The sequence below is a fragment of the Clinocottus analis genome, unplaced genomic scaffold (genome assembly GCF_023055335.1).
Source record: "Clinocottus analis isolate CAN_PGR_092001 unplaced genomic scaffold, fCliAna1.0.p SCAF_15, whole genome shotgun sequence".
NCBI lineage: Eukaryota > Metazoa > Chordata > Actinopteri > Perciformes > Cottidae > Clinocottus > Clinocottus analis.
In genome coordinates, this window is record NW_027175876.1 from 10,048,651 (window position 1) to 10,064,712 (window position 16,062).

General features: G+C 39.4%; 1 protein-coding gene across 2 annotated transcripts in view; it reads left to right on the forward strand.

The window, feature by feature from the left end:
* lama2 (laminin, alpha 2) overlaps positions 1-16,062 on the forward strand; it is a 165,875-nt gene that overhangs the window by 122,761 nt on the left and 27,052 nt on the right. For both annotated transcript variants that reach the window (XM_068577698.1, XM_068577700.1), the window contains exons 39-49: positions 3,059-3,221; positions 6,884-6,962; positions 7,041-7,172; positions 8,225-8,341; positions 8,584-8,747; positions 9,616-9,754; positions 10,621-10,723; positions 11,721-11,837; positions 12,692-12,874; positions 14,030-14,184; positions 14,562-14,705. In XM_068577698.1, coding sequence (XP_068433799.1) covers positions 3,059-3,221; positions 6,884-6,962; positions 7,041-7,172; positions 8,225-8,341; positions 8,584-8,747; positions 9,616-9,754; positions 10,621-10,723; positions 11,721-11,837; positions 12,692-12,874; positions 14,030-14,184; positions 14,562-14,705 — 1,496 coding nt within the window. The remainder of the gene's footprint in view (positions 1-3,058; positions 3,222-6,883; positions 6,963-7,040; positions 7,173-8,224; positions 8,342-8,583; positions 8,748-9,615; positions 9,755-10,620; positions 10,724-11,720; positions 11,838-12,691; positions 12,875-14,029; positions 14,185-14,561; positions 14,706-16,062) is intronic.

The window sequence follows — 16,062 nt, forward strand, 5'->3', positions numbered from 1 at the left end:
ACATACCGCAAACATTAGATGTCAATCCACAGCTTCAGGTTGTAATGCTGCAGGTGGTACACGTGGTTCACTTTGGCAGAGGAGGTCTTGTCTCTCTCTCTCTCTCTCTCTCTCTCTCTCTCTCTCTCTCTCTCTCTCTCTCTCTCTCTCTCTCTCTCTCTCTCTCTCTCTCTCTCTCTGCCTATGTGACTAGCAGTTAGTTGTTCACTTCAGCCTCAGTATGCTTTTGTCAGTGCAGCTGCAGCATCTCTGCGCTCAGCCCCTGCATCACTGGCTGTGTGACCAGCCTGTGATGTATTTTTCTGCTGTGACATTAAAGTCACAGCCCTTACGTACGCTCCACTGGAAATGCTATCTCTGAAGTCTAAAGGGGGTCTCAGTGCTTTCTGCTGAGATTCCAGGCCATCAGTGTCTTTCCATGGAACTAAAATCCTGTCAGTTGGGACAGGAGTTGTGTAAACCTTCTGTTCAAGGCGTCCTTTCACCATCTTCAGCCCGGAGTGCCGCCTTTAGGTCACTCTGACCGTTTTTGTTGGGGTTGGTCGAGCTCTTCTTAAGTTGCTGCCAAGGCTCGACACAGGAAAGAAAAGACAGGGTTAGGGTATTTTCTCTGATAATGTTGCATTGTCAACAACCAATCCGTGTTTCAAATGACAGGACAATGATGGCGTCGCTACCGGCCGTCATACGTAGGTTCTGTTCAGTTACATCATGATGAGTTCAGGCTCTGTTCAGTCCAAATGAGAATTGGGCGACGTTAAATTATCACGTATCACGATGTAATCTCATAAAATGTATTGTTGGTGAGACACTTGAATAAATCCAGTTGTCTGAAGGAGATGTTTTCACAACAACATGAATAGATATTAGTTGATTTATGAGCTGTTCACACTTCTAAGTAGATCATCAAAACTATGAATGACACAATTTGTTTGAATAAAAGTACAATCTTTGATTTCCTTCATCATTTGTGTGTTTTTATGAAGAAACAAACACGACATGACTAAAACAACGTGATCAGGGATCTAAAAGTTATATTTCCTCCATTTTTTCTTTTGTGCTGATCCGAGCTGTGACATGTTTCAAGCTGTGAGTTTTATGATCCGTTGCACAACTGCCTGTCGTGCAGTGTGTCCTCTATATTTACTCAGCCATTCAATATGCGCTCCTTTCAGACTGTCAAGACTAAAATATTTCTTGTATGTTGATGGAAATAGTTGTTAAAATCACTTAACCCTAAACCACTATAGTCAAGTCCTACTTGTATTATATCAGGTATAAATCTACTTTGAAGTAACTCTCCCTAATGTTCAAAAATAAAAACTCATTTACTGTAGTTCAAATAACCAGTTGTTTTGTTAACCATTATAAATATTTCATAGCTTGCGGGAACAAAAAAAAGTTACCACTCCAACGCATTCTGACTGTGATAAAACTGTACTCTCCTTGTTGTTGCTCCTAGCTCTCGGCCTTCTGCCTAATCACTGTGTGTGTGTGTGTGTGTGTGTGTGTGTGTGTGTGTGTGTGTGTGTGTGTGTGTGTGTGTGTGTTTCTGAGGGGGGGGAGTGTGTTGTTGCTCACTGGATGATTGAGCGTAGCAATTAGAGACTTAATTATTGGCTATCACAAACACACACGCAAACTCACCACATATACAAACACCAATGGGGATGTGCACACATTCATACAACTGTGCACACACAAAGACACACACACAATGAGGCAAGAAAATACTGTACTTTCTTCTCTGTGTGTGTGCTCGTGTTTACGAGATACCATAATATGATTCCATCCACGATTTAAGTGGTTAATTGGCTTTTAAACCCTACTATGTAATTATATAGCTGTGACACAAACACACACACACACACACACACACACACTCAGATTCACAGACACTCGCTCGCACACACATACACATACAAATGCAGCCTGCGCACACATGCAGTACAGCTGTTCATTAGCATGATGGCTTTAGTTCGGTCTTGGCTCTAATCACATCATGTTTACATTTCAAATGATAGGAAATGCTGCATTGCCACAACCACAGATGGACATACCGGCCCACACACCTACACACACACACACACGCACACATGCACACACTTCCAAGTTTTAACTTGCTTTAATCAGACGTTTACATTTTAAATGAGAGAGGAACACACCATGACTGCAGACACAAACAAGTAAACATCTTGCTGCATACACACAGTTATGCACAACACACCTCGTGACTATCCTGTTTTGTTCTTGAACAGACACCCACACACTCCTCATTAAGTTCCAATACTTTTATTCAAATGAGCCTTAGAGTGTTTTAGTGCAGTTTCATCATTGATTGGTTTGAGATTTCACTGCATTTAATTTGATGAAAGCAGGGCGAACCTGAAGTCTGACAAAATATCTGGCTTTGAATGGTGTTAAAACAGTTGTGTTTGTGCGTGTGTGTGTGTGTGTGTGTGTGTGTGTGTGTATGTGTGTGTGTGTGAGATTATCAGCGTATGTATGTGTTTAAATAAGTAAAGATCAAACAATGTGATTTTTTTTCTTCTTTCTTACCGTTCAAGCTCCGAACTGGCAGTTTTCCTCAGAGCTGTATGTCTGTGTACAGTTTATAGATGATATATTAATGTCTCTCTACATACTGCATGTTTCTATGTGTACACATGCTTTCTTTCAGTAAACAATTGCGAGGTTGTTTCAACAGGATACATTGTAAACTCTGTCAGTGAAACATAAATACAATCAATTTTTATGAAAATATTGATCTAATCATCTATTTTTCAAGTTTTATTCATTGTTTTTTAATCATTTACATTGTATAGTACATTTTACTATATTGGAATTGTACCATAAATTAGACAAGACAAGATCGTACCTGAAGATAAATGGATATAGTACAGCTTCTTTGAGCGACTAGCATGGCTGTTGACTCGTAGTCTTGTTATAATCAATTAATGATTTTAGTGATAAACCCACAGAAAATGTGAATGAATAATGTCTATACCATGGTAAAGGCCTTGCTCACAGCAGTCTTCACGTGTGTCTGTGTGTCCAGACCTCCAGTCGAAGGCTGCCGACTTGAACCAGACACTCTCGAGGAGAGATGGAACTCCAGAAAAAAGCCTGAAGGAGATGAAGGAGGAGATCCAGGCCATGCTCGCCGAGATGAGAAAACGACAGCTGGGAGGGAAGAAGAGCATCGCAGAGGAAGAGATGGAGTACGGACACACACACACACACACACATACACACACACACACACACACACACACGTATCATATATCTTTCTCCCAAACACAAGAAAGTGAAAGATTTTGAAAAGCTTTGCAAAAACAGTCTTTGTGACAGAGTGCACATATTTTTGAGTCGATATCAAGTAATTTTCTTAACAAAGAGTGAAAATATGCCAAAAATAGTTGTGCTTGGAGACAGGAAATACCTGATCATCTTTGCTATTGAGCACCTACTTTGCTGTAATTAGTTTTTTTGTCTTAGTGTTTCTTTTGTTCAAGTTTTGTTGGTTGATTTGTATCATTCTTTGCATGGAACCACACTTTTTTTCAACTGTATAGTTTTCTCTGTTATTGTTTTTTCGCTCACACCTGCATGCTAGTCATTCACCTTGTGTGTCTCAAAGTATTGTCGTCCCTGCTGGGATGCAATCCCACTTTTCCAACTTTTTGCTTCTCGTTCTGCAGGGTGTTTCCCCACTGACTTCCTGTTACTGAACTCGCTCAATGAGAAACATAGAGAAAGAGGAGAAGTAGAATATGCATAAATTTGTCCTTAAGAAATTTCACCTGCATATAGAAGTTTTTATTTTTTTACGAACATGCCAGAAGTAAAATCGAACAAGAGAAGAAAAAAAACATGGCACATACAAGGTAATAACAGTGGCCAGAGTCATACAAAATACAAAGCTTTTTTAAAATGAATAATGCAAAAATAAAAAAGGAATATATGCAGCAAACATATTGGACAAAACACACTAAGTGTAATATGACACTTGTGTAAATCAGCTTCTTATTTTTAGATATTTGGGTATATTTTGGGGTATATTTTTGTTCCATGCAACCAATAGCTTATGTTATTGTATTTTTATTATTAGAATTAGGCAACAAACTTGGATGCCTCAAGTGTTCAAATAAAATGCAGCATCACACAGCACTGTTTGCAAAATGGTTTGCTGTGAAGGTCCTTTAAATTATTTTCATCCTGTGATTTCTTTATTCACTTATATGTGTTGACACAGAGGACGACAGGATCACACGTCTTCCATTGAGCAGATATTTGATTGCTGCACATCCCGGAGCCACAACTTTCTGCTGATGTTTTAACAAAGTGATTCTCACTGTTCTCACTCTTAATTTCTCTCTCTCAAGACACTTGATGGAATTGTTAATCTACTCTCTTCATCCATCCTTTCCTCCCCCTCTTTCTGTCTGTCTTTTTCAGCAGTAAATGTTGATGAGGTCGATGAGTTAATTAAATGTACTGTACTGCCGCAGGAATGAAAACAGAGAGAAATACAAATGTGGAGTGAAAAGGAAAGTCAGAGCGAGAGGAGAACAACGGGCAGACGAACAGAGTTGTAGTAAGAGAGAATTTGAGAAGAAAAGAGACAAAGTGTAATCACCACTTGTCCGTCAGTCTGCAGTTGATTGTTTGACTGAACCTTGAGATTTCACCAAGAGCAGCAGTTCCCCAAGCATCAATACATCACAAAGGGATGCTTCAGAAAAATCCACAAAGCTAACACAGTTACACTATACAAGTTTAATATCTTTCCATATTTTATGTATTTTTTTAGTATGCTGTTAGTCTGAAAACGTTTTACATGCTTCTATTTAATTTTTAATTCATATACTGTATTGTTAAATATTGAAACATTGTACTAGTCAGTTAGATCATAGTTAAACACGCCTCCCATTTGTTTTTACTAATATAAATATATTCCGTTTTCCTTGCGCTCGTCCCCATAGGGTTCATTAATGTTTCATCAAATCCAGTCATTACCTTGCATGTATCTCCTAAACTGTGTGAACTTGTCCTCTGAGTGGTGTCAACTGGAGGACACTTGCTCCTTGTTGTGTTAATTAATGCTGAAGGTGAAAAATAAGGCTAATTAAGGGACTCTGGCAAACATATGCTCATGTAATTGTTTTGAATACGTCCAAAGTGAGAAGGCTTTCTAGAATTTCTTGTCAATGCAAAGTATCATGAGACAAATTGGAATGAACTAAAGACTGCATTACACACCTTGATGGCGGGTCAATTGAAGCGAAGCCTGCGAGGAAGTTCAGACAACTTCAACATTCAACATCACACATACATCACTGCAACATCTTTATAACAGCAGTGGACTGAAGGGGCTGGCTTATGCTAGCAAAGAACTATATTTGACATTGCGAGGCCTATGTATTGCAGGCCTCTCCAGTGTCACGCATTGAGTGTGACTTTCACGCATTTCGGTCTTAAGTCACTCCCTCCTCCTGTCTTGCATTGGACTTTTCTCCCCAAGAGTTTGTCTCTTTCTGCCTTGCATAGAAACCAAGGAGATATGCATTTTCAAATGGGAACCCTATTTATTGCAATAAAACTCTAATCTCTAAAAGGATAAGCTCACTCTTAGTAAATTCCTCTTTGAAGTCCCAACACAGCCTATCGTTACAGACACGGGCAAAATGTAATTAATAAGGATTTAAACCTGTGTATAATGGCACACATGTTTAGACCGCATCTCCCAAAAGATAGTCATAGTTTTGCTCTCAGTCAGAGGGGGATCACCAGGTTAGTTAGCTGTCGCGGGCACTGTGTTGGGGAGCCTGTGGAGATCATATTGTCAAATGAGCAAGACGCACAGCTTTTTGTAGCTGTTTGAACATCAAACAAACACTTCTGATGGCATAATCCATGAAGGATGAATTGCTAATTCAAAGTATGATTGAGGGATTGCCTCCACACGGCTCTCAACATGGCCACGGCTGCGCTGGCAGTTAGTGGTTCTTTAAACAGTGCAACAACAGCAACAGTCCTAACAGAGCCAACAGTGTTTACCTGAGGGAGAACCAGAGGGAGGGGGAGACGCTTCCTATCAGCTGTAACCGCAGTATGAGCGCATTGCAGAGCTGTAGTGATAATAATCTAGCTCACATGCATGCCAGGTAGACATAACTCCTCTATGTCTTTACATTGGAAAGAGTTGTTAACTATAGTTCAGGTGAACACAGCATAGTAAAGCTGTGAATAATTGGTCAAATGCACCTTTAACAAAGCTTGATGACTGTTTGAAGTTTCTTTTTGTTGAACGCACTCTGTGAATTTGAATTGTCAACACTGGGTATCTGTTGCTTAAAACGGAGTTATTAGTTAAAGTTATGTCTTAAGGTGTCTTGAAATGTCTTCATCACACAAACACACACACACACACACACACACACACACACACACTCACACAAGGTCCATGTTAGCATTGGTTGTATTTTAATTCTCTCGTAGTCTTGCTCTCTTTGTTTTCACTGCCATGCTGTAGCAACAATAACATGTTGCTTCAACTGTCCACAAACACATTAATGTTGACGATATTTGAAATGTTTTACACTGCCACGATTTAATCCAATTTAGCCTGAGGGATCAATAGAAGAAAATGTGTAATTTAATTCCAGCATTTCCACATTCGGTCATACGGAGTGATTATTGTCTTCACACTAGCAGAGGCCCTGCCACACATCATTATAACTCTTCTCTTTTGTCCTCTCTGCATTGTTGCATTCACATGCTCTAACTTATTCCACCCATCAACATTTGTAAGTTGTGAACAACACTGAATTAAGTAACCAAAATATAAATATTCTCATCGCTCCCCTTTTTCTTCTTCCAGCCTAGCAGAGGAGTTGTATCAGAAAGTGAAGAGATTATTTGGCGACCCCCATCAGGCCACAGAAGACCTAAAAGCAGAGGTAATTATAACTTCTCATTTGTACTATTTTTTTCTGTGATTTCCCTAAATTAATGACATTAACGTAATGCTTCCCCAGATAAAAGAGAAGCTCTCAGACCATGAGGGGAAGCTGCAGGATGCGCAGGACCTGCTCCACTCTGCCCAGGGAAAGACGAGACAGGCTGGCTCGCTGGCTGAACACAACCAAGCTAACCTCACAGCCCTGGAGGTGCAGTTACACACCAACTCCACATACACATTTTGTATACACAAACACAGTCGTAAAGCAGTGTGCTTGAATGCTACATCACATCTAAAAATCACTCACTCTTTTGTCAAGCATCTGTAGTTCAATTACTACTTTAAATGATTTCATAATTAAATTCTGTCCTGTTAGATTTTTACTGTGGCAAGCACAGGATAAACAGATAAAAGCTTTTTGTGGAAAAGAATGACAGAAACATTAATACGCATCACAATTGGATTACTCTGATCGACAGAGTAATCTTGAACAGATTTTTTTTAAAGACCCGTTTTTGAGGTGAAGCAAAAAGATGAATTACCAGGTTTTGGACTTTGTCTATACTCATTGTTATATCATTATAATCCATGTGAGTTGGCTGATTTTAATCACATTATTTTTTTAAATGAGTAACGATTTGGAAAAACCTCATTAAAGCCTTCTATCTATCTAAACATCTATTCAACTCACTACTTATTCTTATTTTCCTTTCAAGCCTTTTGGTGATTCATCACCAAGGAAAGCTCACAGGCAGCACAGATCCCTAACAGAGCAGAACAACAAGCATTTCCTGGGAAGGTTATTCTACATGTCCTAGAGGAAGCGTTCTGCAGTGATCCCACACACAATACACTATCCTTCTCATTCATTTTATCTGTCTTTGTGTCTCCCTGACCCTGCAATGTTTTTCTCTATGAGGAAAAGCTTTATGCACTGAAGAAAGTAGTATATGCACTCTATGCACCGAGGTCCATACTTTTATTTAATCAAGTCATTCATTGTCAGTCCCTCGTGTCCTTTAACTGCTTTTATTAAAGTCAATAACTGAAAATGTATTTTCTGCCTTTCTTCTGTCATAATAAATTGAAGGTCTTAAGGTGTTGGATTGTTGGTCAGAAAAACAAACCATTTGATGACGTCAGCTGGAGCTTTTAGGACATTGTAATGGGACATTTTTACAATGACCTTCCCTTTGCATGTTCATGAGTTGACATATTATTATCTTTTACAGCAATTGATCCTGGTTTTGTGTTTTGCAGAGAAAGCGCTCTGCAGTGAACGGGGTGAAACAGGAAGCACAGGAGGTCCTTGCAGAAGGAGAGCGTCTTCTGGATGAAGCAAACCAGCTTTCTGACAACATCAACAAGGAGATAGAGGTACTAATGACCACCAAGTGGAAACCTGTGGAGCCCTTGTTACTCTGTAAATCACCTTTCAGTTCGTAGGAGGAGAGAAGAGAATATCTCTCTGAGTTCTGACTTTCTCTCTTTTCTTTCTTCTATTCAATAATTGTAATTAGTTACATTATGACTACCTACAATAATTTGCAAGGATATTACCGTGGACCATGGGTTGTTACCATGTATCCGTCAAGAAGGCCTCTGTTTCCTCTCCGTAGGAATTGGAGGAAATGGGTAGCGAGCTGGGTCCTCTTCATGACCAGCTGGATGATAAGGTCAGTCACCTGACCAGTGGTTTAGGTGATGGCGGCCTGGCCGATCACGTCCACAACGCAGAGGAACACGCCAAGCAGCTAAACGAATCTGCAGCCATTTTGGACGGGTAAATATAAACATATTACCACACAAATGTTTATCTTTCGGGACAGGGCGGCATTATTCGACGATTAATCTGGTAGATTATGGATTTACGGACAAATACTCTATAATCACTTTGATAATCATAGAGCCGTCCATCATCTGTAACCGCTTATCCGGCTCAGGGTTGTGGGGGTGCTCCTCCGCTGACACTGGGCAAAGGCAGAGTACACCCTGGACAGACAATCTTTTACGCTCACATTCACACGCAATTTAGTGTAATCAACTAACCTCAGGTGTCAGAACTGTGGGAGGAAAGCGGAGAACATGGAAACCCACACTGACAGAAAGAGAACATACAAACACCACACAGGAGGGCAAGCCATCCTAGGAGTGAACCCGGGCCCTCTTGCTGTGAGGCAACACTGTTAACCATAGATTTTCCCCCTAAATTCACAGATCTTGAAATTCTTCCCAATGTTACCCCCGTACGCCGGCTTTTTTTTAGTTCTACAATGGCGCTTATACAGAGTCATAGGTTATAGCCTTTCAACTAAGATTTGTTTTTCCTCTTTCATGTCAATGTACATGATTAGCTTTGTCGCTTTGGACCATTGATCCCAATTGGCTTCTGTGCCGCGAATGGGTAGATGGCAATCGAAAAAATAACATTTTAAAGACAATAACTGCATAATAATAATAATTGCGGAGCTATTTTTTAGAAGAACAAATCAATTTGACAATCTCTGATTTCAATAACATACATGAGCTGGTAAATGGAGTGTCTCAGTAGACTTCATTTTGATTTTCATTACTTAAAAATGTGTTTATATCAAAATGAGAATAATAAATTCACGGCCGTTTCTCTCTTCTGGTACTCTCTCTCCTCACAGTATTTTGGCTGAAGCTAAAAATCTTTCATTCAATGCAACAGCTGCCTTCAAGGCCTATAGCAACATTAAAGCAAACATTGACGCAGCGGAGAAGGAGGCGAAGGCAGCCAAACAAAGTGCAAGTGAAGCACTTGCACTGGTAAGTGCGCACACCTTCTTCACACGATGTCTGACTTCTATTCAGAAAGCTTATTTCTTCCTTCAGGGTTTAATAATATTCACATTGTTTTCATGATGTTATCAATTCCCTTTCTATGTTTTCCAATATGTTTACTGTCAAAAGCTGAAATGTATATGAATATTTAAACTCTATGTATTCCTCCTCATATTCATGTACTTCATAGATACTGGAAATATCAATGCATGCATTCTAGGTATCAAGCCTGTACTTGTACTCTCAGCATTAGAGGATGGTGCGTGTACGTCTGTGTGTGTGTGTGTGTGTGTGTGTGTTTGTTGGTGTGTGTGTCTTGCTTGAAGTAACAGTAATGTAAGCTTGGGCTCTCCATTAGTCGTGGTTGAGAGATCAAAGCACTTTTCAGTCTCTCTTCCTCCTTCCCCCCCTCGCCTTCATTTATTATCATGACCACACACACCTGAAATTTCCCCTTTCCTTTCTTTTTCCTTTTTTAGAATTATTTTTTCCATGTTCTACTTTTTTGTTCATTCTCCATTTATTTGCTTTTGTCCTGGTTCCTCGTTTTCTTTTTCCTCTTAGTACCATCACAGTATTTTCCTTTTATTATTATTTGCCTTTGTTCTGCATGCCAACACATTACCCTTTTCTTTTTCGACTCATCCTTCTTGTTTGCAATTTTCACCTCTGTCTTTACTTTTACTCCATTCTGTAAATGGCCGAAGGTGAAAGGGCTAAAAAAAAAGGATACAAAGATAGAAAGAAAGGATTGGTTGAAATTGGAGAATGAATGTGAGAAGAATTTAAGTCTATTGAATGCATTTCTCAGAATATATTTTAGCAATCCAAAGTTTGCTTTGATTTTACAGGTTTTAGATCCAGAGGTCCCAGTAAAGGAAGCAGCTCAAGGTGCCCTTAAAAAAAGCAACAAACTGCTAAACCAAGCTAAACAACTTCAAAATGATGTCAAAGGTGCGTGTGTGAGACATTGTGTGATTCTGTGTGTGTACAATATGTTCCATACAGAACATTATGTATATTATATATCAAAAAACAAAACTGTCGCACACAAGGTGCAAGAAATACGTACACTGCCCCTCAGAACGTTCTGATAATTTGCATCACATAAGTGATTGTCTGACGCCATTCGCTATTCAACATGCTGCTTCAGGGTGCGGCCGACAGCAGGCTACACATTTGTTTGTGGTAATCTTGACATTGAAATTACAACTTGCTGTACCACCTGGATAGTCTAATATGTGTTGTACATATTGATAACTCAGCGAAATAATTGCACCAAAACTACTTCAAAAGGTCTTTGTAATGCACGTAGTCTCTCAGCAGTGAACACACTGAACTGAAATGCATTTGCCATACAAATTATATGAAAAATAAAGTGCATATTGTATTCTCTATCACTGAACTTTTTTTTTTTTACTGAAATGCACTTGCTACAACTTAATTGTAAATTAAATGCATCCTGTATTATTTAGTGTGACGTGATTGTAACATTTGAGTCGGTCTTCTAGTCTCACATCGCACGTCAGGGCTGCTCCATTGCTTTCCATTGCACAAGAACCTTATGGGAAGGTAGTGATTGTTAGTTGGAAAAGGCTAAATGGTCTTCATTTTATTTCTTTGGCAAGTGACCATGGACTTCACGGAGGCAACCGTCCGAATAGCAGCAGACTCCCTACATGAATTCTTATAATAGACACCTCGTAGGGCATCGCCCCTTGCGTAGTCTTTAAATGGATCACAGTTAATATTCATAGTGTACACAAGTCCTAAACAGTTTAACTCCTATCAATGTCACTCTTCATGTGCCTCTATGATTTACTGTCAATCACTCTTCCCATTAGGGAGCTGAGGGATGTGTTTTTATTAGTTGGCAGCCATGGCTTCAAATCAAACCATCATCATCTTCGTGTGTGTGTGTGTGTGGGTGTTTGTGTGTGTGCGTGTGTAGAGAATGCAGATGGTGTGGCGGGGCTGAAGGGCAGAGTTAAAGCAGCGAGAGACAAAACCAAAGACCTGCTGAAAGCTGTCAACGGAACCATGGCAACGCTCAACGCTATCCCCAATGGTATGACTGCACAAACACACAGTGTGTGTGTGTGTGTGTGTGTGTGTGTTTGTGCGTAGGAGTGAGATAAAGAGAGAGTGGATCAATATCGCTGTGCCGATAGAGGTCAGTTGCTCTGGTAAACTCAACTTGACACATGTCAGTACTCAGAGAAATACACTGCAGCGATAGCGAGGCTGTTGAGCCACAGTGATGCACATGGTTGCTTTGGGATCAACACGCAGAAAAACGGTAGATCCAGCAACTACAAAGTGTAAAATGCGATGACCCAGAGGTTAACACAGCTTATTTAATTCCAATTCAGAGCCATGTGAGTAAGTGAACACAATACTATTACATGTCACGGTCAGATTGCAGAAACTAAATGGTTATCAGTCTGATTTTCGCAGGATCTACCAGAGCTTGTAACAAATGTCAGCAGTGATTATCAGCTGACGGGATGGGTGTAGAGTTTCAATCATAAACACCATGATCCTCTAACACACAGAAGACGTTGGTATTCATGGCTGTAAATCTACAGGACTCTGAACAATTTGTGATATGAAGGGGGCAAAGAGTTGTTCTGCAGGTCAATAAAGACAACATTTTGCTGAGATTAAGTGAGCTTTATGTCTCTACTACAAGTTCCCATTGTCGGCTGTGTTTCAGGAGTCAGCAGGATAGTCTAGCTATGGTGTGAAACTAATGATAGAACATTACAAAACTGTCTAGTGTGCTTAGAGTAAATATATAACAAACAACTAAAGATACAGTAGATGCAGATTTTTTCGCCAACAACAAAAATGCATTTTATTCCACTGATAAGTGTAATTTGTAAAGCTTGTGTGTTTCTGTTCGCTACATTCTTTTGACAGACACAGCAGCTAAGCTAGCAGCCACGAAGGCTGTGGCAGCAGATGCTAACGCCACGGCCATAGACGTCCTGGAGCGCCTTGGGGATTTGAACCTGCAGCTTCACGGCCTTCAGAGGAACTACACCGAGCTGGAGGACACTGTCAATGCAGCCAATCAGATGATCCAGGACCCAGAGAAAAACAGTAAAGTTCTTCACTATTGGCTCGTTACACAACAACATTATAACAAGTAAACGCAGCAGGACAATCTTGTATTTTGAATATATTCCAGTTAACATTTTTGGGCCTAGTTCCACATTGATAAATACTTTTTATTGGCAAATTAAATATTAACAGTGGGAGAAAGTCATGAAGAACTATCACTGCTCTCTTAAAAACTGATTCGCTATTGAACTTAATTTGTATGAAAATATTTGTTTATTTCCTGTTTATCCATTACTTACTTATGTTTTTCCTTACTTTCACAAGCAAAGTAAGATCTTAAAGCACCATTTAAGATCTTTAAATTGTGCTTTTTAATGTATTACCTTTCGAGGGGTTATTGTCTCAGACATACATTGTTGAAATCACAGGGAAACTGACAGTTGGTCTCTTTGTCTCTCTTTTTTCAATCCCCACAGCCATCAGTATGTATATTTCAATTACTTTAGTATTATTACTTATTGTTATAAGTGGTGCACCAATACAATGCTGTAATTACCAAATAATGATGAGTGTAATGTTAACTACCTGCCAGCACAGATTTCTAGGCATCTGTCGGCTTTCCTTGTGAAACACTTTCTCAGGACATTTCCAATCACCACAAAAACACTTTCTCATCAACAGCATTATTTAAAAGCGGGTTTCAGGCCAGATCGATGACTAAATGATCTGCTTTCAACAACAGTATCGGTGCACCACCCATTAGTTTTATGACCATCTTTAATAGCTGTACAGTAAACAGTAGTTGCTTCTAATAATGCCTCCGTTCCGTTCCACCCGGCTCTGCTCGAGCATGACAGCTCTGCACACTGCAAAGCATGGAACCCTCCCTTTTTATTTCCATCTCTCTTTCTTAATTTCTGTCTTATTCAGTGTCAAGCCTTTATGTGACTTTAAATGGTATAAAATAAAGGTTCTCTTTGAATGCTGAGCTACACTAATTGTTCGGCTCTCACTGGCTTCTCCATCTTTCTCGCTTGTCCTCCATTTTTCGCCTCCTTCTTTGAGTAATATTAGTGATTTCCACAGCTGCCATCATTTCATGCTGTCTCAGCTCTAATACTCTGTACAGTATTTATGATAACGACTACTACACTGCTCTGTATCACTACTCTACTTTTATCTCTCGCCCCTCAGTCCACGCTGCAGGAGCTAAAGTGAAGGATTTAGAGGATGAAGCTGACAGGCTCCTGGAGAAGCTGCAGCCAATCAAAAAGCTGCAGGACAATTTAAGGCGAAACATCTCACAAATCAAGGAACTGATCAACCAAGCTAGGAAACAAGCTAACTCAGTAAGTCATCAACACACTGTCCGACTGAGAGTTTGAGTGTATGACGACACAATCATGCCCTCAACAATAGTTTTACAACCATTAACTAAGATGTCATGGTCAGAAATATCTGTAAACTCACCTTGTTTTGTTCAACACAACTAATTAATTAATTGATGCAATTATTTTACATGTATTGTTTTTGCTGCAAGTGCAGTTTAACAATGGTCCTTTCTTTGTAAAACACTTATTTTTACGTTCTGAATTTTTTATTTATTTGAATCTCTCTTGTCTTCACTCTAAAATAGTCCATTTGGGTCGCAATGTCAATGTTCGAAAATTACGAAACAGTTTGCGACAACAATTTAAATTTCTATTCTTTTTCTTCCTTTTTCCAGATTAAAGTGTCAGTGTCATCAGGTGGTGACTGTCTCCGTAGTTATCGTCCTGATATCAGGAAAGGGCGGTACAATACCATCATCCTTAATGTTAAAACCACCACACCTGATAACCTGCTTTTCTACCTCGGATCAGCCAAATATGTGAGTATGCGATTTACTGAGTATAAAACACAAATATTCAAAATTGTCTGCCATGAGTTGGTCCTCACAAATATAGATAACACCATTACCCAAATTTAACTGAGATCTATCATCTATGTACAATGGAGACCTAAAACTATCAATCAGACTTTTATTTGCATGATAATACAATGATAATAATACTCATTAGGTCTGTTAGAATAGCTAATCTGTCTGTTTCACTCTGAAAAATAATGATCAAACTTTGTCTATATATGGCTCCCGTATTCTTGCGAACAAAATAGAACATCCAGTTGACACTTTCTCATTTTTTAGATGCTTCATATTAAATCATTAATCATATTTAAAACAATGTTGAGGGGTTGTATATTGTGGCGCATTTATCATACTTCAAATCGTTCCAAAAGAGTGCACACATACACACACACAAACACACTCAGAAGTATACATACACAGAGAGAAGTACACAATTGCATTCCCCTTTCTCAGCCACACACACAGCCTACACACACTCCCAGAGTGATTTGTCTAATATAAGAATAATTAATACTTCTTGACACATACTCACTAACACCCTTATAAACATAGCACACTGCTGTTTTAAGGTACCACTGATAATCCCTAAGTGTGCATATTTGTGGGGACGTGTGTGTGTGTGTATGTGTGTGTGTGTGTGTGTGTGTGTGTGTGTGTGTGTGTGTGTGTGTGTGTGTGTGTGTGTGTCCTAAGGAGCAGCAGCAATTAACAACAAGTTTATGTTGCTATCTGCTTTAGCCTGATTTCCCCTGAGAAATCACTGCTTTGCTTCATCTGACTGGGAAGTCTTGAACGCACATTCAAGTGTGTTTGTGTGTGTGTGTTTCCCTCACTAATATTCTCTAATAGGGAAGAATTCAATATGAATAGTAATGCTCTGTTTGTGTGTGTGTATGCGTATGTGCGTGTGTGTGTGTGTGTGTGTGTGTGTGTGTGTGTGTGTGTGTGTGTGTGTGTGTGTGTGCGCACACCTCTACCATTTCACTAATAGTGTGTAATGCCAGTTGAATAATAAAGATGCTGCACTGTGATCTGTGCTAATGAATAATCGCCATTACCCTGGAGAGTCTAAGTGTGTGTAGTTGTGCGTGTATGTGTGTCATTGTGTCTTCAAATGTGACTCCCTGATAATCTCTAATTGTGCATAATACTATATGAATAATAATGTCTGTGTGTGAATGTGTACTTCAAAGACAATATCCAGATGAGAGCATATGCTAAAAATTCTCTTATTAATTTTTTTTGGCTCATACATAAGTAATACGACCGTTAATCAAAATACAGCAAGATCCTACGAAAATCCACAGGAAACGTCAGCCTT